General features: G+C 39.4%; 1 protein-coding gene across 1 annotated transcript in view; it reads right to left on the minus strand.

Annotated features, from left to right (window-relative positions):
* Positions 1-27,129, minus strand: part of eys (eyes shut homolog) — a 200,331-nt gene that overhangs the window by 154,448 nt on the left and 18,754 nt on the right. Inside the window, 8 exon segments of the mRNA XM_061836907.1 lie at positions 2,028-2,132; positions 4,090-4,343; positions 4,485-4,648; positions 6,292-6,428; positions 16,054-16,158; positions 22,204-22,363; positions 24,049-24,163; positions 26,259-26,396. Of these exon segments, the coding sequence (XP_061692891.1) occupies positions 2,028-2,132; positions 4,090-4,343; positions 4,485-4,648; positions 6,292-6,428; positions 16,054-16,158; positions 22,204-22,363; positions 24,049-24,163; positions 26,259-26,396 (1,178 nt within the window).

Raw genomic sequence — 27,129 nt, forward strand, 5'->3', positions numbered from 1 at the left:
ACATGATTGTCTCCAAATTATGTCCCAAAGACTGTCACATTTATTTGCATACATCATATCAAGCGCAGCGGTTCAAGGACCCTCTTGAAATGACTTTACTTTAAATCTGTTTTAGTGAGCACTTCTTCTTAGCTGACATAGTGCATCCACCTCAGAGGTGGAGAGAATCAAGATGTTGATTAGCAAGCATGATTATCGCATAGGTTTGCCTTAGCCTGTCCACAATAAAAGGCCACTCGAAAATATGCAATTTTATTGTATGGGTTGGGAGGTGGGTGTCAGAAAAGCAGTTACCATCTGCCTCATGCAATGCAACATATGTCCTTTGCAAAGAGTTGATCAGCTGGTTCATTATGGTCCAGTCCTCTTCAATTGCCGTTATTGGCAAGATGTGAAATGTGCTCTCTGTACGACTCTGTTCCAAAGCCTCTCATACATGCTCACTAGTGATGTATGCGCCTCATTCAAGAAATGGGATGTATTCACCATCCAGGAATTGTGTACAGATTCTTGCAATGTGGGGCCTTGCATTGAGATCACAGGCGTGGATGAATGATTCAGCAATGAGCCTCAGGGCATCATCAATGCTTTTCTGGACATTCATAATGCCATCAATAAATTGTGCTGGGTCTGTTTACGACAATTGCCTGCCTGTACAATCATCTCCTGCCTCCATCTCCAATGACGACATCAGCAAACTGCTCACCTAAACAACACGATACTCACTGTCTGCCATCTGCTCTGTACAGTGAAAATTGGGATGGATCCTTGAAGAGAACCCAGCTGTAAAGTGCCAGACACCATCAAATGTGAGCATTCACCCACTTGACTCAGTTACGACGTTGAACTGCAGTCAGGTTGAGACCCTGATGAAAACAGTGAGCATGCAGATGTACTTCCCTGAGACAGTTTCTGACAGTTTGCACAGATATTCTTTGGATATGCAAACCAACTGTTGCAGCAATTGTCAGGGTGCCTGGTTGCAGGCGATCTTGAATGTGAAGAAGCTGGCTATGGTGGTTCTGGGCTGTTCCAGTTACATGTGGTGATATGCCTGTTTGAAAATTCCTGCATATGTAATATGTTTTCTAATAGAAATTGCACATCGTAAAGTGTCTTTTTATTGTTGACACCTGTGCAATAATCATGCCATCTTGTCAGCACCTTGATATTTCTCACTTGGGAGGTGGATGGATTATGTTGTCAAGGGAGAAGTGCTCACTAACAAAGAACATAGTTAGTGAACAGCGTTTGCAAGAATTTTTCCATCAAAATATATGCATAACCGTCCTCTTATGGATGGTCTAAGATAGGGGTGTGAAATTCCTTTTTGGTGCGGGCCAAATCGTCGCTATTGTTTCCCTCAGAGAGTAGTTGATTTCATATTTTTGAAATTACAAGTCAGTGAAAAATAAATACAAAAACTCTCCATTTAACTGTTACTCCATTTATTTTAAATTGGTGACAAATGGTGACAAAAAATGTGAGGAAAAACAAAACATTTTTCTATTTTGCTCTTTTAGGAAGAAACATGAAGTGGCCACATAAGATGATGTGACAGGCCAAATCTAGACCACAAGCCTTGAGTTTGACATCCAATATAAGATATGACTTATTTTCTTCCCCAAGGTCTTCGAAGTGCTTCAACAATGTTGCGTCATCCATCCATTCACACAATGATGTAAGGAAAGTAATTCACACAAGGATGGCCACAGTGGCTTTGACCTTTGACTGATTCACCAGTGTATTATAATCACACCAACGTGTTTCATTTATTTGTCCCCAGCATCATTAATTCACTGACAGAAAGTCACAATTTCCGTGTAAATCATGTAAATCCCAGGTCACGAGAGATGACCATAACTATGACTGTTGAGGAAATGAGTAGAGATTAGAAATAAAACCCTTGAACATAAAAAAGAAAAAAAATAATAATTTATGGCTGATAATGTTAGGATAGCCATTATTAATAGCATTGTATTTTTGTAAACACACTCAATAGTAATACACATCTAGTTAGCACTTACCAAGAGGACAATGACAAATGTAATCATTTATCAGATCCATACATGAGCCGCCATTGAGACAAGGCTGTGACCAGCAATCATTCACATTCTCATCGCATCTCCTTCCTGTAGTGTAGAGAGAGATCATTTGAAACTAAAGTCCAGTTTTAAATGGGCTTTACCTCACATTTGCTGATGCAAATCAATATCATAAACATTCACCACACCTGAAAATTCTGTATTCGTAACTCTATTCATTTGTTCATTGTTATGGTATGTAATGTTCTTTAAATATGAAGAGCTACATCACTTGGTAGTTTCAAAGTCTAAATATATTAACGTTATGTTATTGTATGAATAAAAACAACCACAACAATAAAATAAAATTATGAAATTATAGTCAGAAATACTGTAGGTTGGATTACTGTAATAGCCTACATATTTTAAACCATCACAGCATTAAGAATGTTTTCTAGTGTTAGTGTTTTTGCAACATTTATCTGCTTCATATAATGACAACGCAGCTCTTTAACTTGTATTTCCAATGGCTGGGAATATGAACTATGTATTCAGCATGCTACAACATGTAGTAAGATGATGCATAAATGGGGTATCCTCAATTTTACTAAATGCGAGGCAAAATTTGGAATTGGAAATAAATAATTATTGACAAATGGAAAGATTCTGTATTTTTGGCCTTTGGTTATATTTCAGGCCCTTGAGAAAGAGCACAATGAACACGTCCTCAGGCAATGCTCTTCCTTTTGTTGACCAAAGGTAATCATACTTTGGTCATCTTCCCCCATTGCATGCACAGGTGGTTGCTGTGCTACCACGTACTGTTTGATATTCACATAATTGAGGGCACTTATCTTTCCAGGACTAACCCATTGTGTTACAATATATTGTTCATTTTACATGACAAGTTAGGGTAATGAAATGTAAGTATCATCCTTTCAAAAAAGGTTGAGGAGAAAATATGGGAGAGGTATGGAAAAAAAAATAGTTTGCAGACTGCGATAGTCTATAAATCAGGGAAAACAAGTGAGGGGCTAAATTACGAGATCTTAAAAACCCTTAAATTGAGGTCTATTTCCAAGAAGCCAGTGAAGCCAAACATCAATTTGTGAGATATTTCAAGCAGGTTTTCTTTATGATAGCATGAGAACTAGAAGGTTGCTGAACACGCTTGCACTAAGGTACAAAACATGAGGTAGCAGGTAAACCTATTGTTAATCTAACCTAAAGAGATTTGAGCTCATAGATAGTTTTTCTCAAGGATACCATAAATGTACAGGTAGGGTCAGCTAGTCAAACTATTTTTTCCCCTTAATTTGTACCAGACCAATGCAAACTCCAGTATTATTACTATTCCATATTATTCTAAAGGTTATATTGTTAACGTTACGTTATGTTATTTATACAAAAAAAAACACTTGTAGGTGCACGTTATGATCGTTTGAACATTGTGTAATCCATTGTACTCCTACGTTTACTGTAGAAATAGTGTAAATAACTACCAAAAGCACATTTTATAATGGTTTTTAAAGTGTTTCCTTTCTCCTCCTTCCTCTTTCCTAACATACTTAGGTTGTGGTTCAGTCCACACTCTCACCATTTCTGAGTAGTCTATTAAGACGGTGAAGAGGAATGATCCCAGATAAATATATAATTTTCATCTGAGCTGAGCTTAATGGAAATCCTCCATAAATGACTTGAAAGTATCCAATCAGTGCATCGTGACCTGTACTGTACATATGTACAGTACATACACAAACAGTATGTTCTTCCTAAATTACATATTTTCTGGACATGTCCGTAAAAAGTCTCCAAACTTTAAACATACAAGATATGGTGATTGTTGTGTTGTAATAGATTCCGGTTTGGGCAGTAAAGTTACTTATTGTGGTATAATTACAGTTAATATTAATGCAACTTCACAGACAACAACAACCAACTCACCAGAGTGTCCATTCAACATCACACATATTAATGACTTCACTGTTACGTAATAAAACATTCCGCTGAAGACTGTGATGTTTTATATCCAATAACGTAAACTTATAATTCGATGTTGTCATACCCTCAAACCCTGGGGAACAGTGGCACTGGTAATCACCAACGTGATCCTCGCAGGTGGCCCCGTTTGCACAGGGAAAAGTATTGCATTCATCCGTTTCCTTCTCACACAGGACCCCTTCAAATCCAAGAGTGCAGCGGCAGGTGAAGTTCAACTGCTGATCCAAACAAATTCCATGCTCAGAGCAGCCGTGCTCCACACAGTAATCAATGTCCTCTTCACAGAAGGAGCCAGAGAAGCCTCTTGGACATAGGCAGCTAAAAACAGATGAGGAGAATTCCTTACTGCTGTACAGTATACAGTATTATGAACCATTATAAATTAGACAAAAGCAGGTGGTTAATGTCATAGCTTTGAAAGTGCAGCAGCTGGGGAACACAAAGCCGACTGAAACTCACCTATACCCGTCAATTTCATCTACACAAGTGGCGCCGTTTTGACACCAATGTTGAACACAATCATTGACATTTGTGCGACAGTTATAGCCCGACCAGCCTGGGCGGCAGATACACGTGTAGCTGTTGCCGTTATTCAACACACAGTGTCCTCCATTGGCACATGGCTGCTGAAAGAAGACAGAGTAGTAAGGTAGATATGACAAAGGGGGAAAAAAGGCAACTTTTTCTTGTATCACAATACCTTGCATTGCCCCAGTCAGGAATATGTGCATTATTTCACAATACGGCTTCTAATTATTTTCTCCTCCTGGCAGCCTGAGTATGAGCCTCATTACTGGGACATGATTTTCATGAATACTGATCTGTGCTTTATACTCTATTCACTTGCTATTTCATGTTGCATCTAAATCATGTCTTACAAGACAAGATCAATGACCACTGAGGGCAAAAGCTCCCAAGAGCTGTCTAACAAAAAGAAGAAGAAAAAAAGGATTCCTGCTATAGCGTATTCATGTTTATTAGTGCTACAACACACAATCCATTCAACACAACCCCTGCAACACAGATTCACATTGGTCATCTGAAGTAGCCCTACTGCTCTTTTATGTTTTGCCTTGTTCATTCCAGTAAGACACTTAGAAATACAGATAGTACAAATGCTCTCCAAGAATTTATCCATGTCTAAATTGACTAAAGCTCATTCGATCCAAAGAATAGAGAAACACATGGATCTAGTTTCCAGTAGTGCCAGAGAACCATGTATGTTATTGAGATATAGGCATGGAAGAAATCGCATGGTACAGTGTAAAGCAATTTAGAGATTTAATTTTGATTTGAGAGAGCAAACAATATTCATTCCCGAAAAAATTTCCATGTTTTTAAACCTGCTGCTGTCTCGTTAGTCAGAGCTATTGCAGCCCAAATCTCAATTTCCATGACCGGGCCACAAGGATGAAAACCAGGAATCCTAACCACAAACCTAAACAATATTTCAATCCGAGTGAATGACATCTGGTACTTGTATATTGGAAAAATCTAATTTGATACCTTCTAATTAGTTAGAATTTGCTTTACAGAGTCATTATCCAATAGTTGATACTATGACTGTATATTTTACTCATTGCCATTTGAAAGCATGCTTTAAAAAATGCACTCGTTAAGACGAAAATAAAGTCTAACACTGAAACAGAAGTGCTCCGATGTGTTAAAATACTCAATCACTCAATTTGCCAACGTAAGCATTATCTTGGTAAAGATTGTAGGCAGGCTGGAACCTATCCCAGATGATATGGGGCAAAACGTGCAATACACCCTAGACTGCTTACTAGTCAATCATCAATTATTGATTGGTAGTTCTTTGACAGTTATCAATGAGTCATCTGAGTGAATCCTTAAAAACGCCTTTGAGAAAAAAATGACACCACAAATCATTGGGAACGTAATAAATAAATATTTCATCCTTTCCTCCATTTTCTACACCACTTATCCTCATCAGGGTCATAGGAAAATGGCTTATTCTAACTGACTGTGGGGAGAGGCTTTCTAGTCAATTTTAGGATATGAACCAATATAAACAATCCTTCGCACAATCATACCTTGCAGAAGTTAAAGTTTCCAATTAACTCAAAAATCAATGTTTTCTGGATGTAGAAGGTAGCCAGTGTGCCTTGAAAATGCAACAAACATGGGGTGAACATGCACTCCAAATAAAGATTGTTGCAATGAAAAGATCTCCTGAGTAAGGCCGACATGCTAACCATTATTGTACCATGCTGACCGAGACAAGCATATATGATATTTTACTCACCTGAAGGCTTGAGGGACAGGGCACTCGGCAGGTATATTTTAGGCCATCAGAAAGATCCAAACACAGAGTCTTTGGTGGACATGTGCTGTTAAGTCCACAAGCATCAATGTCCAATTCACAGTTCTTGCCTAGAAAACCTGCGAGAGGAGATTGGAAACTAGTAAACATACATACAGTAAGTATCATTCAGTCACATTAAAGGTGTGTGCCCCCACACCCCCATCTTGAAGAAATATATCAAGAAACCCCTTTAATAAGTCTCTTCTCATGAGGATACATTGGGATATGTCCTTAATTGCTAAATTGAACTTTTGGAAAACTACACAAATATTTGAGCAGAGCGTGGAAGTTTCATCATTGCTTTTGCATTTCTGTTTGCACATACAGAGCTCTTCTTTCTTCCTGATGCACCAATCCCAATCCAAACATAATATAGGTCTTAACCTTTTGAGGAATTACCATGAGAGAGCATTGATTAATTCGGGTAGTCATGTTTTTTGGGGGCGATGCTCACAGACATGATCTATGGGGAGACCTTGGCTGTAATGATGCCAGCAGCAAATTGGCCCAAGGTGTGATTGTGAGTGCAACTGTTGTCTGTCTCCGTGCGCCCTGTGATTGGCTGGCAACCAGTTCAGGGTGTACCCTGCCTCCTGACATATGACAGCTGGGATTGGCACCACACACACACAAGGGTGCTTGTGAGGATAGGAGGCTAAGAAAATGTATGTATGGATAATATTTCCTGTACCATAATATAATTTGAATCATTTTGAATAAAAAGAAAAATGTCAAGTTGAGGGCTTTGAGCAACTTTTTGGTGAGATGAATAAAAAAAAAAAAATAGATTAAATATTAAGTCAGATGTTTTTATTCACACAATACCAAATTACACTACAATAAAGAAGACTAAATAAATACATTTTTAAAAATATATTCACTATGTATTACTTTGTCTTTAGCACATCCTTTTATAGGCCAGCCATTTATAGATCCAGTCATGTAGTGTGACTTTACTTTGCAGTGGTGTCCAAATTCCAGAGGTCTATTTTCTTACAAGTGGAATTGGCTTTATGGAACTTCACCACGAGGAGATGCAGCAGATGATGCGTGCGAGTGTAAGAAGTTTAGATTTACTGAGATAAAAGATGCGATTTAGGCTGGAGAAGGTTCCCCCTCTGAAATGTTGTTACCATGGATGAACACATCGAACACCAGTTTACTCAGAGTTAGGGATTCCCGATTGAGGATTAGGTCAGGGTGCAAAGACAGCAGAAAGAGAGCTTCTGGTGGCTTTATCAGAAAAGAGAAAAGCATGAGTTTGTGTGCAAAGGATGGATGTCCAAGTTGTGTTTGTATTAAGATTTAGAAGTGTTAAGTCTGTGAAAAAACACTGATTTACCATTATTTACAATCAAAGATTTTGTACAAAAGGTAGCGTTTGACAACTTGAGTAGTGCAATGGTAGATATTGTCCCACTCGGAACATGAAGTGCAACCAGTATTTTCCTAAATAAACACATTAGAGTTGACATTTTGGAATAAGGTATGGGAAGGAGGTGTCACATTTTGGGCATTCTACAGTCCGCCGTCCACATCCGGCCCAATGGCTAACCCTGTCTAGCCCGTGTGAGGCCAATCATGAATTAGGAAATAAAATGTTTAAAATATGTATGCCGTGCATGCAATACAACTGTGCTGCTTTTATTTTGAAAGGCATTACATTCACATTTACGTCCGTGTTCACGCATTTGCAACCCTGACGTGTGTGTGTAGATAAACAGCAGCAAGTGATGCTAGTTAGGTTACCCTCGAGATGTAATGTGTCAATTTGAATGGTCAAGTCTCCTGTTATTACAAAATAGTTGTAGTCAGAACATATAGCTGACATCAGTTCTCCATGCATTTTTTGCTGTAACTTGGATGTATATAAATGATCAAAAGAAAAACCCTTGGGTCACATTCATTAAAAAAATACATGCAAAAGAGTAAAAATCACCCAGTATAATTTCTCCCTACTTGACATTTGTTCATATTTAAATTTTGTTGTCTTGCCTCATTTAGAATGGTATGATAGCTACTTCTGTAAACTGTTTCATTTAATGAGAAGAACAGATCATAGGTTGTAACAATGTCGTTATTTACACTTGATTTAATACGTATTGACCTGATCTTGAAAAGAGCTTGTCTCTCAGAGATAACTGGAGACAATGGTTTGATAGATTCATATTTTATCCTTACTAAGTTTGGAATTCTACTTTTATGTGCCATTATACTTTGACCAACTTTATGTCCCTTATAATTAGAGGGATGAAAAATGCCTGATCTCCATTGGGTCTGACATATTCTGGAAAAGACCCTGCAGATATCAGTCAGATTCACAGATGAAATTATTCATGTGTGGAAGATGACCCCTTCGCAGCTTAGTGGATGGTGGTTTCAGGCGAGCGGGGATGGGAGGAAGATCTTGGCGTGGTGTGGGCTGGACTCCAGCACTGGCAATAGTCTTCATCCTATCCATCAGACCTAAAATGGTATTTAGTCTTGTAGAGAGTGAGTTTTCCTTTGGGTTTGGATCCAATTAGACAGGGAGGGGTGTGAGGTATTGAAAGTGCGAGCTCATCTCATTTGTCATTTGTTCCTCTGATTGTTTGGATGACATTGATGAATCCGTCTGCATCTTGTGTCGCTTTATCTCTGGTTCCTCCAATTGTTTGGGAAGATCTGAATACTTGCGTCTCTCACCCATAGAAACATTAACAGGGTTTTCCTTTCGGACTGGAAAATGCCAATAACCAGCCAATAAGTTGAAGCCTTATCCATTTAAACAGAAACAATCTGCTCTGGAAATATGTCTGTGCGCCCAAAAAACACAGAAACTGTCAATGAAACTCACGGATAGTGGAGTACACACTTCGCTTAGCCAGTTATTTATTTGACAGAGCCTTGAGAAGTGTTCATCTCCAAATCAGACAAGTGGGCGAGGTCCACTTGTAAAAATATAAGGATCTAACATTGCACTTTTGTATCAATGAAATCTCACTTCAGTACTTCTGATTGCTGCTTGAGAACATCCAGGACCCCTGTGTGTGTATTGAGAAATTTCACAGTTGGGTGCCAATTAATGATCCCGAGGATTTTTTGAGCGATAGACACCATGTCATTGATAAAACACAACACTGCAAAAACATTTCCCAACCTGAACAGCTCCATCACCAACCATTATGTTTGGGCCCCCATTTTTTTCTTGTATGATTTTTCATTTCATACCTTTCATTAGTGGTGGTGTGGAGATGAGCATTCTTGACCAGGGTCTTGTAAAAGTGGCTCACATCTATTTGTAAGTATGACGTCAGTGTTTTCCATTGATTCATGTTCTTTTTTTCTTGCTCTTTTCTGTAGTGACGACCGACCACAGCAGCTCACTCTGCTTTGAGGCAGCCTGCAGCGCAGGCCAGCCTGATTCCTTCATAATCTGTGGATGTTTTGTCCTCCGTTTTAGATGTCCCATATCTTTGGGTTTTTGCTCCTAGTAAATTTGAGGGAGAGCTGCTAGATGATCCTTTACAGTTTCCGCAGTCCACATGCATTTTCTTTAATGAGCTAAATTATATTGATGATATATTGATGATGGTATGATATATTATCATACTTGTGAGGGCTTTTTTGTGACATTGGTAGAATGGTTTCATTCCACGAATGTCAAGTTACGTCCACATAGACTTCAAGAAAGTGGATGTTTGTTTCCAGGATTGGCATTCTCTGCAGCAGGCCGTGATAGTCCTCAGTGGAAAAGGGAGGCTTGTCTTGTTCCTAAAACCAGTCTGCTTGGTATATCCACTGCTCTGCCTGCCAGTGCTGGGGGTTCCTTATCTCCTTTTAAGTTTTTGGCAGTCTTTCAATAAGGCTCACGGCAATGAGTTTTGGGTGTCTCGCCGGCGGATTTGAGAAGCTAGTTAATCCCGCTCTTGCTAGTTAGCTCGGCCAGCTCGTCGGTTGTGAGGGCGCCCCGAGTCCACGTCTACTGTTCGCCCATTGACATCATAGTTTCAAGGCTTCACTCGTAGGTGCCGGTACAATGCAGCCCTATGGGGGCACAAACCAGTGCAATCTGTAGGCCGGTCCCAAGCCCGGATAAATGCAGAGGGTTGCGTCAGGAAGGGCATCCGGCGTAAAAACTGTGCCAAACAAATATGAGCGTTCATCTAAAGAATCCCATACCGGATCGGTCGTGGCCCGGGTTAACAACGCCCGCCCCCGGCACTGCTAACCTGCAGGGCGTCGGTGGAAATTCAGCTACTGTGGGTCGAAGACAAAGAAGAGGAGGAAACCGGATCCAGCGTCAGAAGAAAAAGAGGAATGCACAGAGCCTACAACTGAGTGTAGGGACTTTGAATGTTGGGACTATGACAGGAAAAGCACAGGAGTTGGTTGACATGATGATTAGGAGAAAGGTTGATATTCTGTGCATCCAAGAGAGCAGGTGGAAAGGTAGTAAGGCTAGAAGTTTGGGAGCAGGGTTTAAATTATTCTACTACGGAGTAGATGGGAAGAGAAATGGAGTAGGGGTTATTTTAAAGGAAGAGCTGGCTAAGAATGTCTTGGAGGTGAAAAGAGTATCAGATCGAGTGATGAGACTAAAATTTGAAATTGAGGGTGTTATGTATAATGTGGTTAGCGGCTATGCACCACAGGTAGGATGTGACCTAGAGTTGAAAGAGAAATTCTGGAAGGAACTAGATGAAGTAGTTCTGAGCATCCCAGACAGGGAGAGAGTTGTGATTGGTGCAGATTGTAATGGACATATTGGTAAAGGAAACAGGGGCGATGAAGAAGTGATGGGTAAGTACGGCATCCAGGAAAGGAACTATGAAGGGCAGATGGTGGTGGACTTTGCAAAAAGGATGGAGATGGCTGTAGTGAACACTTATTTCCAGAAGAGGGAGGAACATATAATGACCTACAAGAGCGGAGGTAGAACCACGCAAGTAGATTATATTTTGTGCAGACGATGTAATCTGAAGGAGGTTACTGACTGTAAAGTAGTGGTAGGGGAGAGTGTAGCTCGACAGCATAGGATGGTAGTATGTAGGATGATTCTGGTGGTGGGTAGGAAGATTAAGAAGACAAAGGTAGAGCAGAGAACCATGTGGTGGAAGCTGAGAAAGGAAAAATGTTGTGCGGCCTTCCGGAAAGAGGTGAGACAGGCTCTCGATGGACAACCGAAGCTCCCGGAAGACTGGACGACGACAGCCAAGGTGATCAGAGAGACAGGCAGGAGAGTACTTGGTGTGTCATCTGGCAGGAAAGGGGAGAAGGAGACTTGGTGGTGGAACCCCAAAATACAGGGAGTCATACAAGGAAAGAGATTAGCGAAGAAGAAGTGGGATACTGAGAGGACGGAGGAGAGGCGAAAGAAGTACATCGAGATGCGACGTAGGGCAAAGGTAGAGGTGGCAAAGGCTAAACAAGAGGCATATGAAGACATGTACACCAGGTTGGACACGAAAGAAGGAGAAAAGGATCTCTACAGGTTGGCCAGACAGAGGGATAGAGATGGGAAGGGTGTGCAGAAGGTTAGGGTGATTAAGGATAGAGATGGAAATGTGTTGACTGGTGCCGGTAGTGTGCTAAATAGATGGAAAGAATACTTTGAGAAGTTGATGAATGAAGAAAATGAGAGAGAAGGAAGAGTTGAAGAGGCAAGAGTGAAGGACCAGGAAGTGGAAATGATTACTAAGGGGGGAGTCAGAAAGGCACTACAAAGGATGAAAAATGGAAAGTTTGTCCTGATGACATACCGGTAGAGGTATGGAAGCAATTTGGAGAGATGGCTGTGGAGTTTTTGACCAACTTATTCAACAGAATACTAGCGGGCGAAAAGATGCCTGAAGAATGGAGGAAAAGTGTTCTAGTTCCCATTTTTAAGAACAAAGGGGATGTTCAGAGCTGTGGGAACTATAGAGGAATAAAGTTGATGAGCCACACAATGAAGTTATGGGAAAGAGTAGTGGAGGCTAGACTCAGGACAGAAGTAAGTATCTGCGAGCAACAGTATGGTTTCATGCCTAGAAAGAGTACCACAGATGCATTATTTGCCTTGAGGATGCTCGTGGAAAAGTACAGAGAAGGTCAGAAGGAGCTACATTGTGTCTTTGTGGATCTAGAGAAAGCCTATGACAGAGTACCAAGAGAGGAACTGTGGTACTGCATGCGTAAGTCTGGTGTGGCAGAGAAGTATGTTAAAATAGTACAGGACATGTATGATGGCAGCAGAAGAATGGTGAGGTGTGCCTTAGGTGTGACAGAGGAATTTAAGGTGGAGGTGGGACTGCATCAGGGATCAGCTCTGAGCCCCTTCCTGTTTGCAGTGGTAATGGATAGGCTGACAGATGAGGTTAGACTGGAATCCCCTTGGACCATGATGTTCGCAGATGATATTGTGATATGCAGTGAAAGCAGGGAGCACGCAGAGGAACAATTGGAAAGATGGAGACATGCACTGGAAAGGAGAGGAATGAAGATTAGCCGAAGTAAAACAGAATATTTGCGCGTGAATGAGAAAAGTGGAGGGGGAAGAGTGAGGCTACAGGGAGAAGAGATAGTGACAGTGGATGACTTCAAATATTTAGGGTCAACAATCCAGAGCAATGGTGAGTGTGGTAAGGAAGTGAAGAAACGGGTCCAAGCAGGTTGGAACAGCTGGCGAAAGGTGTCTGGTGTGTTATGTGACAGAAGAGTGTCTGCTAGGATGAAGGGCAAAGTTTACAAAACAGTGGTGAGGCCGGCCATGATGTACGGATTAGAGACGGTGGCACTGAAGAAACAACAGGAAGCTGAACTGGAGGTGGCAGAAATGAAGATGTTGAGGTTCTCGCTCGGAGTGACCAGGTTGGATAGGATTAGAAATGAGCTCATTCGAGGGACAGCCAAAGCTGGATGTTTTGGAGACAAGATTCGAGAGAGCAGACTTCGATGGTTTGGACATGTTCAGAGGCGAGAGAGTGAGTATATTGGTAGAAGGATGCTGAGGATGGAGCTCCCAGGCAAAAGAGCGAGAGGAAGACCAAAGAGAAGGTTTATGGATGTGGTGAGGGAAGACATGAGGGCAGTTGGGGTTAGAGAGGAAGATGCAGGAGATAGGCTAAGATGGCAAAAGATGACACGCTGTGGCGACCCCTAACGGGACAAGCCGAAAGGAAAAGAAGAAGAAGAAGACTCGTAGGTGCCGGTACGAAAAAAAAATGGGATATGATCCGATGAGCTCTCTGGGTTCCCCCACTTCCTTTTACTGAGTACCAAGAGGGTTGTGATAAGACCTGTCACACAATCCAGAAAAGCATTACAAAGTTGAACGAGCGTGAGAAACAGTACAAAAAGCGCTCAAAGTTTCAGGCACGTCCTCAGGATGTGCCTGGCCAGGCATGATGTGAATTGCATTCAAGGACCATCAAAGCATTGAAAACAAAGCTTCTCCACGCTCAAAACTTAAAATTAATGTTGAAAAGTAAAAATGAAAATAAAAGGCAAAGGCAAAAATGTAAGTAGATGAGAGAAAACAGTAAGAGTTCCTCTCTCTGACTCACAATGGCTCTAATTCAATTTAGTATTTCTGACGGAGGCTCCCCCCCAAAAAAAAATCTTCACCTTGTAAATTGAAATTCAGGCAAAATTGCATGATTGTGGATGATCATGGTGAACCTAGCAGGGAATCCTCAAATTGTTTATACCACTATAAAGGGTCAACAAAACAATATCTTTCCAACATCAGCATCTTAAATTGTGTCACTGTGTATGGGTGGAGAGGTGGAGGAGGGGGGTGAAATCACTCCAGGAATCCACAAAATTCAAATTTTGTTTATCTCAATTACATTTTCAAAAACTAAATCTGACCACGCACTAAATTGAAGGTGTGTACTCTCAGAATAGCTGTGGACAAAAGTAAAAGCAAATTGTCATGTTAGGATAGAATTAATTCAAGACTATATTTAGGGATACGGTTTTTGAAGAATACGGTAGATATTGGGCATGTATGTGAGGATTTCTGTGGACACTACATTTCTTTAAGTTTTTTTTTTCTTTTCTGTGTAGGTTTGAGAATAAGCTCATGTTCTTTAAAAATGAAGAGCTACATCACTTGGTTGTTTCAAAGTCTAAATATATTAACGTATGAGTGTCCTCATTTCTGCATTTGGCAGCTTAAAATTGTTATTCCATGCATCATTTAAATCGGAACTGTCCTGATTCAGACTAAAATGTGTGATATTTGGACCAAATAGATAATATACATACTGTATATACAGTATAGTGCTTTTCAATAGCATCAGTACTGAACCATTAGCCTGTGTTTTCCATTAAGGTTAATTCATCCCCCAAAAAATAAATATTACTGTGTAATGATGCTTAACAAAAAGTTTTTTTCTACCTGCAGTAAAATGAACCATTAAAGGGCCCAAAAAGACTGCCAGACATTATCTCTTTCCTGCCAACAACACAGAGCCCTCTCAAGGGCTCCATCACTTTGCATTTTGCAAATGTAAATTCAGGTCTCAGCCGGTGAGGGAAAATAAGCAATTAATGGAAAATTATTTTGATGGGAGTTTCAACTTGTATTAGCACAATTCCAATGCATTATTGGAGGCTGTTAATGAGCTTTGTGATTTCTTTCAGCTGTCAATCAAGGGCCAAAGTTGTTAAATAGAGACATATTGTCTAGAGCACTCCAGGCTTTTCATTGCCGCCTTGAATGCACAAGTGTGGACATTTTAATTATTTCTGTAAAGAGGCAGCCAAATGGAAGAGTGAATTTAAAAAAAAGAAAAAAAAAAAACGAGAGAATTGAAGGGCTGTCCTAACTAAATTTGGTTCATAATTTAGTTCTCTGGTCCAGACCAAAGCAATAAATAAAAAAAAATATATATATATATATAATATATATATATATATATATATATATATATATATATATATATATATAAATAAATGAAATGTGCATTTTTCATTAAGCAAATTATGCAAATAATGTCGTGTTTTACTAAAACTTGGCCCATAATACACATATGGAAGTAACAACTGCACAACAAACCAATTAAAATAAAAAGCTTTTAATCCGCTTTTTGTTTTGGACTGTAATGAACAAAATTGTACTGTATCTGATGAGAAGAATAAAGTATGACTATGTATACTATGAAAGATGTAAGCACTTTTATCATCAGATTGACATCAATTAACCCATCCGTATACTTTTATTAATTCCTTGGATAACATTCCCAACTAAGAAAACTATACTGTCAGATAAATTGCACCAGTTTGTTTTAACCAAGGTCAATCGTTCAGTAACGACGTAAAATAGTATTCTTGTTTATGAAAGTGAGTGTGAATGGCTATAAAAGGCTGCTGATCTGCTCACACGTGATCTCTCGCTCAAAGTAAATTGGGAGAAGCTTCGATTAGCCATAATTTTGCATGGGCAGTCCTGAAAACGGGAATTGTTATGGATAGCGAAACAAGAAGTAAAAAACAAAATCTTTAATACATGCAAAATGTAATCATGTCAGTTTCCCCAACTTAATTTCCTCAAGCAAATTGTGTTTTACTGAGGGATGCCACTGGCAAAGGCTAATCACCACAGGTTTTCTACAAACACTGAAAAGGGCACAGAGTGCATGGCTCAGACTCAGATTGTAAATTGGTTATATAACTGGTTGCCACTTAATACTAGTATTTATGGAGAAATACCTTTGTTTGCCAAAAATGACATACCTGTGGGGCACTGGCATTCATAGTGTCCCACCAAGTCGAAGCATGTGCCATTGTGCCGGCAGGGGTTGGAATTACACTCGTTGATCTCCGTCTCACAGTCGGTTCCTGAGAAAAGACATTTACAAATACGCAACTAAAATGTGTCTCGTTGTAAGTGATAAAAAAAAAAAAGACTCAAATTAAAGCTCCAATGAAATGATTCATTTGGTTTGCATAGGTTGGGTTAGATTAATACTCCAATCGTATCAGGAGGACCAGCTGCAATGACAACAAAATACATTCATAGCATACAAAAAAAATCCATTACAATGTAGCATATTTGCAAATGTACTTGACTGCAAACTAAAGTATGAAAATGACCAAATCGCACAGCTAAAATGTTTTGACCATCTTGGTGTTTCATGTTTGTTTTACCAGATTTTAATCCTCTAGTATTACATTTTGATCTTTTTTTCCTCAAGGCATTTGAAATTAATTTGTTTAAATCTGCACAAAGTGAGTGGGTGGGAAAAACTAAATTTTGTCTAGATGGCTGTGTTTTCATTTGGGACTAGTTTAAATCTATTAAAGAAAGGACTCCTTGCTACACTAGGACAGAGGTGATGAGGCAGGATGCAGGTTACTTGATGGATATTTGTTTGGTGCTCTGGTAAATCTCGTAAGTGTCATGCTCCTGGCTCCCTGCCCAGGCTGGGCGTGGCTAGCCAATAAGTCAGCACACACCTGCACCTTGTCCCAGCTGATGCCTCCCAGTATATATAGGACCCAGGGGACGACTTGTCCTCCACCAGATCATCTTCCTTGATGCCTCGTTCCCGCACTCCTGTTTGCCTGACTTCTGCTCTCCGTGTACCGACCCACGCCTGTCCACTGACCACCCTCGTAAGCCTGCCGTACTATAACTTCTGATTGTTTGGACTGTCTGCCTGATCCCAGACCTTGGACTGAATAAAGGTTTCCTCTGCACTGTCTGCTTGTCTCTTGAGTCGTGCATTTGGGTCCACCCTCGAGCCCCGTTCATGACAGTAAGAGATGTGCTAGTGCCTTGTCAGCGGGAGCGCAAGGAGCCCATTTATTAAAAATGTCCCCTCATCAATAACAGACTGTACAAAATTTTTTTTGTCCTGACAGATGTGTTTTCATGAAGCAGCAGAATGGGAAAGATTGATATCATCGGCAGAGGAGATGCTATAAGCAAACTATGCCACTCTTTGCTTTAGCTTATGCATCTGGGAAATTGTTAGAGTTATCATGAATATATTTATTATGGACTTGCAACAAAGCCAAAGTATCATCCTTGCTTCGAAGAGTCTTGTTCGCAGGACGAGCTCCTACACACAAATGCAACAGTATCTTCCTACAAGTGGCCAAGGACAACTCCATCATAACCAAAAAATGTGCCACATCATCACCAAAACTGTACCTTTGTTCATTTGATCTGCTCACCCCTCCTTTTGACCTTATGTGTTTTCTATTGTATTCATTGTCATGTTGAAAGACCAGGCACGACCCACCTTCAATGCTCTGACTGAGGGAAAGAGGTTGTTCCCCAAAATCTCACAATACTTGGCCGCAGTCATCCTCTCCTTAATACAGTGTAGTCGTCCTGTCCAATGTGCAGAAAAACATCCCCAAAGCATGATGCTACCACCCTCATGCTTCACAGTAGGGATGGTGTTCTTGGGATGGAACTCATCATTCGTCTTCCTCCAAACACGGTTAGTGGAATTATGACCAAAAAATTACATTTTGGTCTCATCTGACCACAAAAATTTCTCCCATGACTCCTCTGTATCATCCAAATGGTCATTGACAAACTTAAGACGGGCCTTGACATGTGCTGGTTTAAGCAGGGGAACTTTTCGTGCTATGCATGATTTCAAACCATAACGTCTTAGTGTTTTACCAACAGTCACCTTGGAAACGGTGGTCACAGCTCTTTTCAGGTCATTGACCAAGTCCTGTCGTGTAGTCCTGGGCTGATTCCTCACCTTTCTAAGGATCACTGAGACTCCACGAGGTGATATCTTGCCTGGGGCTCCACTCCGATTGAGATTGACCATCATGTTTAGTTTCTTCCATTTTCTAATGTTTCCTCCAACAGTGGACCTTTTTTCACCAAGCTGCATAGCAATTTCCCCCTGGCCCTTTCCAGCCATGTGGAGTTGTACAATTTTGTCTCTGGTGCCTTTGGACTGCTCTTTGGTCTTGGCCATGTTACAAGTTTGAGTCTGACTGATTGTATGGGGTGGATGGGTGTCTTTATGCAGCTAATGACCTCACATAGGTACATCTGATTCAGGATATTACATGCAGTGGAGGTGGACTTTTAAAGGCGGACTAACAGATCTTTGAGGGTCACTGTATGTGCACTCCTGTCAACAGTACGTGGTCAGGACACCCCCCATATTGCATTAGCTACAGTGTATGCATCTTACCTTTGTCATTTTCCTTCAGTCATTTATGCCTACTAAAATTAAAAGACAACCTTGATTTAAAAAAAGGATGGTATGCAACAGATGCATTGTGAGATGGTTTACGTCACACATCCATTACCTTATTTTGTTTTCTTGTCTGTAGAATTGAATAAAGACATTAAATGCTTTTGATTTACATCCGAACAAGCTTATAGGTAAATTACAGCTGTTGGGGTGGCAAAAAAAAAATAATAATAATGTGCGTGTTGCGGCTGATTTAAATTTTGTGAACAAGCCCCTCATAAAATATGCCAACAAGTGTTCCAGTGTGGAAAATAAATCCTTGCAAAATAAACCCCCCACACTAATGCTTGAGCAGAACATCCAGAGTTATGATTTATGATAGAATACAGTGGGGGGTTTCTAGGCAATGCTTGAAATTAAATTGGTCTTTTTTTATGCTGCATGGCTGAAAAATTCAAATGGCAAAGAAAATCTCAAGATGATGGAAAATGATGAATTTTATCAGTCACTAAGACTTGGCACAATTCATGCAAGAGACAATTTTCTATTACTAAAGTGAGAACAGATTTTAGCAGTGAAAAAGAAGTGGAAAATCTTGTCCGTCTACTGCAATGTGAGGGCTTATCTGACTGACAGGTGAGTGTGTCAGGGCTTAAGACTGGATCAGGGAAGGAAAAAAAAATCTAATATACAGTAGATTCCTGTAGGATCATTCATACTATGTACAGTACAGTAAAGACAGACAGGCAGACAGATAGATAGAGGCAACTGTGTATCTGTGTGTGCATGTATAACAAACCATATTCCTGTCTTCTTTTAAAGATGGGTAGAGCAACCAAAATTGTAGTCAAGTGTACTGTTACTTTAGAAGAATGAGTCAAGTAAAGCAAATGTAGTCAAAAAATATTCACTTGTGTAAGAAAGCACTTAAAAAAATTACTCAAATAGGAGTCATTTGTGGGTAAATTCTGATTTGGTATGTTAATGAGAAAGTTCCTTCCTTGATCAAGACGAGCATAGCAATCCAAATCATGATGAACTCGATGTCTTGTGAGCAAAAAAGTAACTGATGAATGCTGAGTAACTTTTGTACATCCCTACCAGATGCGAAAAACTGCGTTGCACGTGTCCTTTGCTTGAGTTTGGTCATGACACATTTGGACTTACTGAACGTGCACACTCTTCATCAGCGTGCACACTCTTCATCAAGGCAAGGGGCCTAGCTTCCACTCTGGGAGGCGCTAGCAACATTGCTTATAATAACTTCTAGGAATTTGCCTACAAAAATCTACAGTACATTGTCCCTCACCATCTACGTGGGTCAAATGTTTCCGTAAAAAATGAGAGACACAGAATCAAATCTCAGATGGCAGCATATTTTGTTTAGCAGTAGAAACACAGAAGATAGAAATGAATCATGAACAACCATCAGAATGGGGTTTTGAAGAAATGCAACAAATCAAATGAGTTCATCTGAACACAATACGTTCCTTGGCAACATTTGTCTTTTGCAGCTCTTCATCCATAATTCTGCATAATGGTGGACAGCACGGCTATGACCAAACAGATACTTTCAACCTGCAGTATGCTATTTTTTATGCAGACTTTGCATGGTGTATGCACATTTTTCAAACAAGTCTTCATTTCCAATATATTTAAAGATGTGCATGAGCAACTTTCCTTTTAGACTTTACATTATCCCCCCCGGATTTCAGTCGCTTGTTTGATTTTAGAGCAGGCTGGTGTGGTTTATATTTAAACAAATTTCATCCATATTCTATGCGGATAGCTAATTAACAGCAGCAGGTCTTGAAATCACGAGTATAGGTAAATCAAGTAAAACCTCTAAAGTTCAACAATGCTGAGGTTGTACAAGTCAAAATTTTCTTGGGGAAAATATCTTTAAAGTTGTTCTACATGCCAGAGTTTAAACATGCATGAGGCCACGCAAAACCTCTCTGTATTACACAAGATGTCTGTACTGTATACCAGTTCAGTCCCAAGTTAAAAGAATTAGAGTTCAAGTTTAGAGAAATGTGGAGAGAAGAATATAACAAGGAAGAAGAAGAAGAATGTACAGCGGAAGTTACATGAAGGGAGCAAACTGGTTCCAAGCTGTAAGACACCAATCTTCTCATACATTTTGATACTTTTACTGATTTCCTATTGCTGGTGAATATTTTTGTACACTTGCTAAATAGCAAACAGAGATTTTTTATTTTATTTCTTTAAAATTAATTATCTCTATTTCTGTCAAAAGGGAACATTTTGAATCTTCAAATGGGTTGCTGGGATCAAACTGACCAGCATCTCAGAAGAGAATGTGTTTTACTTGAGCTTGTTTCCAAGCATGCAAGCATGAAAAACTAATGTTCATAAAGAGTCCATCATTTATGATGACGTTGTTGTATTATTTATTGGTTATATTGGACCTATGAGGTAAATTATGCCTCAGAACAAGTCATACTCCATCTGATCTATATATATTTTTTTCTCCTTAGTGAGGTTGACAGAACAGACCTTGAGCTGGTAGCAGGCTTTTTTTTTCCAGGCACTTAATCACTGTTTGTTGCGAACATGGCAGTAGGAAGCTAAACCTCTCCAACATTGCTGACCTCACTGTGATATATTTATACTACTAGAGGTCACAGACACTTCCTAAATAGGTGGATGTGTCCTCCGCATGGTCCATCTCAACCTTTTGCTTTATTTAAGTCCTGGTGAGACACTGTTGAGGATATCTTCTTGTAGAGATTTTAATCCCTTTTTAAATTTAATCACTCTTTAAATCTTTTCATTTCTGCTCTAAATGCTACTTCAGTTTTGAAATGTAATGACATCCACCAGGCCTCTTTTCTTCTAGGACTGTCTGTGCCCAACTTCCTTTCTACAGCTTTGCATGTATTGTTTTTCCTCACGCAAAACAAACTTTACAAATTTAAAATGTATAAACGTATTCACATATGCACGGTTTAAAAGAACATTTTCCAAGCTTCAAATACATTTCCAGTAATCTGCTATCTGCGGAACATGAAAAGACCAAATTGTTAATAAAGCAGGGTTACTATGTATGCTGTGATAACGAGCATAACTATAACATGACATGATGTTTTGAACCCGAACTTGCAATTTTTTTTTTAAATGAATGCCTGTGTCTTCAGACAAAACTTATATATATTGATATTTATTTATAAAAGCATTGTAAGGTAAATGGAAAAAAGTAAATATCAGAATTGTCATCTTTAATACTGCACCTCTTAAGACTACTACAGACAAAAGACAGTGTAAATGTTCTATATTTCTACAGATGCTTTGAATCTGTTATCCTGCTGTAGGGCTCCACCAGTCACCCGAATCGGAAGAAGGTTTTTCAACCTATTTTGCCAAATGCAGAAATTGATTGCACATAACCCTGAGTTAAAGATATTTACAGGCAAGTTAGAGTCTTCAATCAACCTACTGTACCACGGATGTTTTTGGGATGTGAGAGGAAACCACTGTACCTGGCGGAAACCCACGAAGGCACGGGGGGCAAATGCAAACACCACACAGATGAGGCTGGGATTTGAGGACCTATCTTCAGAACTGTGAGGCACTTAATGTTACAGTATTTTCAAAATTCAACTTTTTTGCAAGCATCTTCCTGATTTACTTCAAATCAATGACATACCCTGGGTGGTGAGGGTAACATAAGACAAAGTTACCTCACCTGTGAATCCATTTGGGCATTTGCACATGTACTGTGGAGGGGATGACGTCTGGCTTATTGTAATACACGTGGCTCCATTCAAGCATCTGTTGGGTTTTATCAGGCAGGCATTGCTCACATATTGACAAAACTCTCCAATCCATCCAGGAGTACAGATACACTGCAGCAAAAACAACGTAACAGGTGTAAGTACAAATACTGACTTTACAAAAACCTTTTTATGTTAGCAAAGTATATACAGTAGATATATATTTTTTCCATTGGAATCAGAATGTTTCATAATGGTTCATGGAAAATGTAACCACTCAATTTTGACTGTTAGGCTTCGGCGTCTATTCAGTGAAATCTGATCTTCATTGTCAATCATCTGGTAAAAACATGACTTTCATAAGTGAAGATTATTGTCTTGTTGCCCCATTCAGATCAGATGATTGGAAATTGGAGCATTTATTTGCTCTACTTGTCACAACATTGTGAATGTCGGTGTCAAAACAAAATGAACCGAATGGTGAGGTACAGAACAACCAAAAATTAAAAACATGACTGAAAAAAAGTTTGCACTTGTCATCTGGAGATGTGCTATGCTGACAGTAGATGAAAGATAATACTGAGATTTATGTCACATATTAAACATTCTACTGTAAATTGCTATGAATTGTGTATCTCCACATAATTGGACATCTGACAGCAACAGTGTCATTTTCTGCTGCTTGTGCTTTTATACAAATAATATATATTCAAATATATTTTTATTTTGTTGTTGAAATGACTTCAAAGGACTCAAAACTCAAGGACTTGACACTCGACTTAAGGGCAAAGACTTGAGACCTACTTGTGACTTGCGAAGCAATGAGTTGGTCCCACCTCTGGCAGAATGTGCCCCCAACCCCATGCTAACCTCCTCCCAGAAGTGCTCTGACACTGACACTGACACTGCTGTAATACATACAGTATGTGGAAATAACAGTATTTTGTACCATGCCTTCTGTGAAGTGTCTATAGAGATCAGATGTGTGTGGTGCATGGGCGTCTTTACCAAAAGTGTCCTTCCACACTATCCATCCAGTATTCATACTGCTTATCCTCACAAGGGTCATGGGCATGCTGGAGCTTATCCCAGCTATCTTCAGGTGAGAGGCAGGATACACCCTGAAATGGTCACCAGCCAATCGTTGGGAACTTATAAAACAGAGACTCACGTTTACACCTACGGCTAATTTAGCGTCTTCAATTAACCTACTACCCATGCAAGGAAAAGTGGTACAGAAAATGGATGGTCAGATTGATGGTTCATCGCAAAGGAGTCTCAGGTGTCATAAAAATACAGATCTTTGTGACAAGTGTGCAAATACAGCCAGTTTGAACTAGAAAGTGTCGCATTGAGCAGCGCAACTACATTTATTGATTAATAGCCTTGAATTGGGTTTGTGGTTTGTACAGGCGGCTACTAGCATTTTAATTACTAGTTCCAATTAATGACTATATATATATATATATGTATATATATATTATATATTTTTTATTATTATTATTTATTTATTTTTTTTTTTCCATGAACAGAACAGGAGCCAAAGATGGAATGAAATTTGAATGAGCATATGATATGCTGATGCTGGGTTTGGGTGTTAAAAGCTACACAGTCAGCGCTCGAGACTGTTTGTATTAACATTCCATCTTCAAATGAAAAAAATACATGAATGTGCACAGCTAATTTGAAGCATCTGTCACGATCAAACTAATCAATGTCGTATTAGAAGAGATCACATAATCCTTCCAGGTGCAACATGAGACATATTTCTGGGGCCTCTGAGTATTTGATTATAACGGAGACATTGAATTACTCACCTGATATCCGGCAATTACACTCAAACACAATCCCTCATTTAGACAGTTGATATTGAGCAGGCGGCAGTAGTCAATTACTTCTTCACAATTCTTCCCTGAAAAGCCCTGCAGACATCTGTTGAGAGGAGGTGAGTGTCATAAAATCATTTCACCCCAAGCCTTAGGCACTAACGAGCTATATTTCTACACCACGTCTGCACTCGTACGTTTCTTTTCTACTTATGTGGTACCCAAGAAATGTGTTTATCAAACATTCAGATGCTACAAAAATAATTATGCTGATTATATAAAGTATCTGTACATATACAAAACTTTCTGTCTCTCTCTCTCCCTCTCTCTCTCGAGCTGCTTATCCTCAAAAGTGCTGGACCCTAATCCCAGCTGTCATCAGGCAGAAGGCCAGGTACGCCCTGGACAGGTTGCCAGCATAATGCGAGGCAAATACAGGCAGGGCCAGGCTTTAAAATTCGGTCCTCAGAGCTGTGAGGCCAAGCTCTATCCAGTTGCGCCACTGTGCTATATTATATACATATGGCCTCACTTGTGTGGAGTTTGCATGTTCTCCCCATGCCCACGTGTTTTTTTTCTGGGCACACTGGTCCCCCCATATTCCAAAAACATGCATTAATTTGAGACTAACTACCCCTATGTGATTGTGAGTGCGACTGTTGTCTGTCTCCATGTGCCCTGGGATTGGTTGATAACCAGTTCAGGGTGTACCCTGCCTCCTGCTCATTGACAGCTGGGATTGGCTCCAGCACTCCTGCGACCCTTGTGAGGTTAAGCGTCTCAGAAAATTGATATATATATATTATATATATATGTGTGTGCGTGTGCTCTTCTTTGACGTGCGACCCGCTTCTGAGACACAAAAATGAAGAGGGACCCTCAACGTAACATTAATCTGAGTCTGAGAAGACAATGCTATGGTTTATTTTGTGTGTGTGCATGCGCACGCGTGTGTGCGTGTCTGGATTAGAACTAAAACACACGAGGATTTTTGTCGATTGGTGTTTTTTTTAAAACTTCTATCCTCATGGATACTATCCATTTTACGTGAACATTTGTACAGTATTGTTTATCTGCACTTATCTGCACTACAAAGAACGATTAATCACTGCACTGAATATGCTGTCTTTGTTACAAATAAAGTTTCGGTTTGATAAGTATCTACCAACCAGGGGGGAGGAGAATAGAATTATGTAATCTTTAAGAAGAATGTAATACAGATGTAGAATGTTATCTGAAAGGACATTATAATTTTAAAGAATGTGTTACTGCGTTAAAGGAGTGTTTCAAGACCACATTGTTCTGTATGTCCATTTTACTCATCTCAAAAGGAGCAGGTATTTAAAATGCTTCAGATTTTGTTCAAAAGAGTTCAACAAAGTATTTGATTTCTTTTAGAGCATAATACCACTACAAGAATCATGTTTGTAGAATTTAGTAATCATTAAGAATTAATTTCTTTTACTAAATCCAGTTTTAAAATAATCATCATATAGATACACTGTTTTGGATGGTTTAGTCATTTCCTAATTCATGTTTTTTCATTCATTTTCATGTCCTCAAATATCTGAGGATAGCTGATGATGTTGTATTGAAGCTATGGATACTAATCATGAATCATATAATTCAAAATTAAAGACAGTTAAGGATGGTAAAAGATGCACAAATATATATTACTCAATTTCTATGTTGATTCGAACACATTATACTTTAAACAATACACTATTTTGAAAGATGCCTTAAATTTCTGCAAGAGGTCTGCACTGTAGGAAAGGATGCACATTTTTTATGGTATTAATTAAACAATCTGTTGCTCAGTTCAGTGTCAAATTAAACAACTGTGCCATGTTTGTTGTAAAAAGAAAGATGTCAACTTGTGTAACAGCACACTTACTGATTTTATTCAGTTTGGAGCAAGAATGGAGGATAACGAGAAAGTAAAAAAAAAAAAAAAAACTATGGCTTTTGGGACACTTGTGGGGCATATTTTAAGAATCATTGTTCTATCTTTATTATTCTAAAATGTATTTTGTTTGTCATCGCAGGAGGCTATTTTGAGTGAAAAAAGAGAAAAATAAATTACGATCACATTGAAAGGTGGAGAGAAAATTTGATCAAATTGTATCCAGCATGTTGTGTTCTACCGACCTCGAAAGAGAAAACAGTCACTGTTGGATCCTTGTGTATGTTTTGAGTTTCACCTGCAAAAATAATCATGTCCCCTGGACACACAGGTGGCATTATTGAGGCACGGTGATGGGTTGCACGCATTCCGCCGCCCTCTCTTGCATGCCGGGACCACTTTACCATCCCCACACACACATTCAGAGACCTGCACACAAGACCAGAACAAACCAGGTCATGTGAAAACAACGCTGGATTTCACATTTGACTGACCACCACCTTTTTTTCCTAATGCTAAAATGGTGCCTTCAGCCAATGTTGGAACGAATTTTATTTGTATTACTATTTGCAGAAGTAAATTGTACACATTATTAATAGTAAAATGAAATTCAGCGCAAGCTCAAAATTCAAAAGCCCCAAAGGTAATACAATTTGGAAAACAACTAGCATATGACATGATGTTGTATGTTGGGAGATGGCAGCATAATGACTGAAATTGTTTTTGCAGTTTTGCATGTTCTAAGTCAGTGACCCATTAGTTCAGTGAAGTTGCAGTCAGAGATCAGGCAAACTTGATCCAAGAAATACACTAATAAACAAATAAACATTGGGGGGTAAAAGGGAAGACTGCGAGGCAGAGGCTGCCAGCAGTAGTACTAGTTGACTATTAGAATAGACCGGTCAATTCTACGGTAATTCCAAATACATGCGTCAGTTGCATACAATATGATCAATATGATACAACACTTGTAAAGACATTTATTTTTTCCCAATTCTTTTATGCCACCATGTTCTACATGAGTAAATTATTTCACAAAGTTATGGATAATTTGAATCTTTAGGGACGGTTGAGTTCATGTTTAGCATATCTGCCACATCGTCTTGAGGACTGGGGTTCAAATCTCAACAACAACTGTGTGGCCTTTGTATTGTTTCCACACATCTATG

Source organism: Syngnathoides biaculeatus, chromosome 12, assembly GCF_019802595.1.
Source record: "Syngnathoides biaculeatus isolate LvHL_M chromosome 12, ASM1980259v1, whole genome shotgun sequence".
NCBI classification, from domain to species: domain Eukaryota; kingdom Metazoa; phylum Chordata; class Actinopteri; order Syngnathiformes; family Syngnathidae; genus Syngnathoides; species Syngnathoides biaculeatus.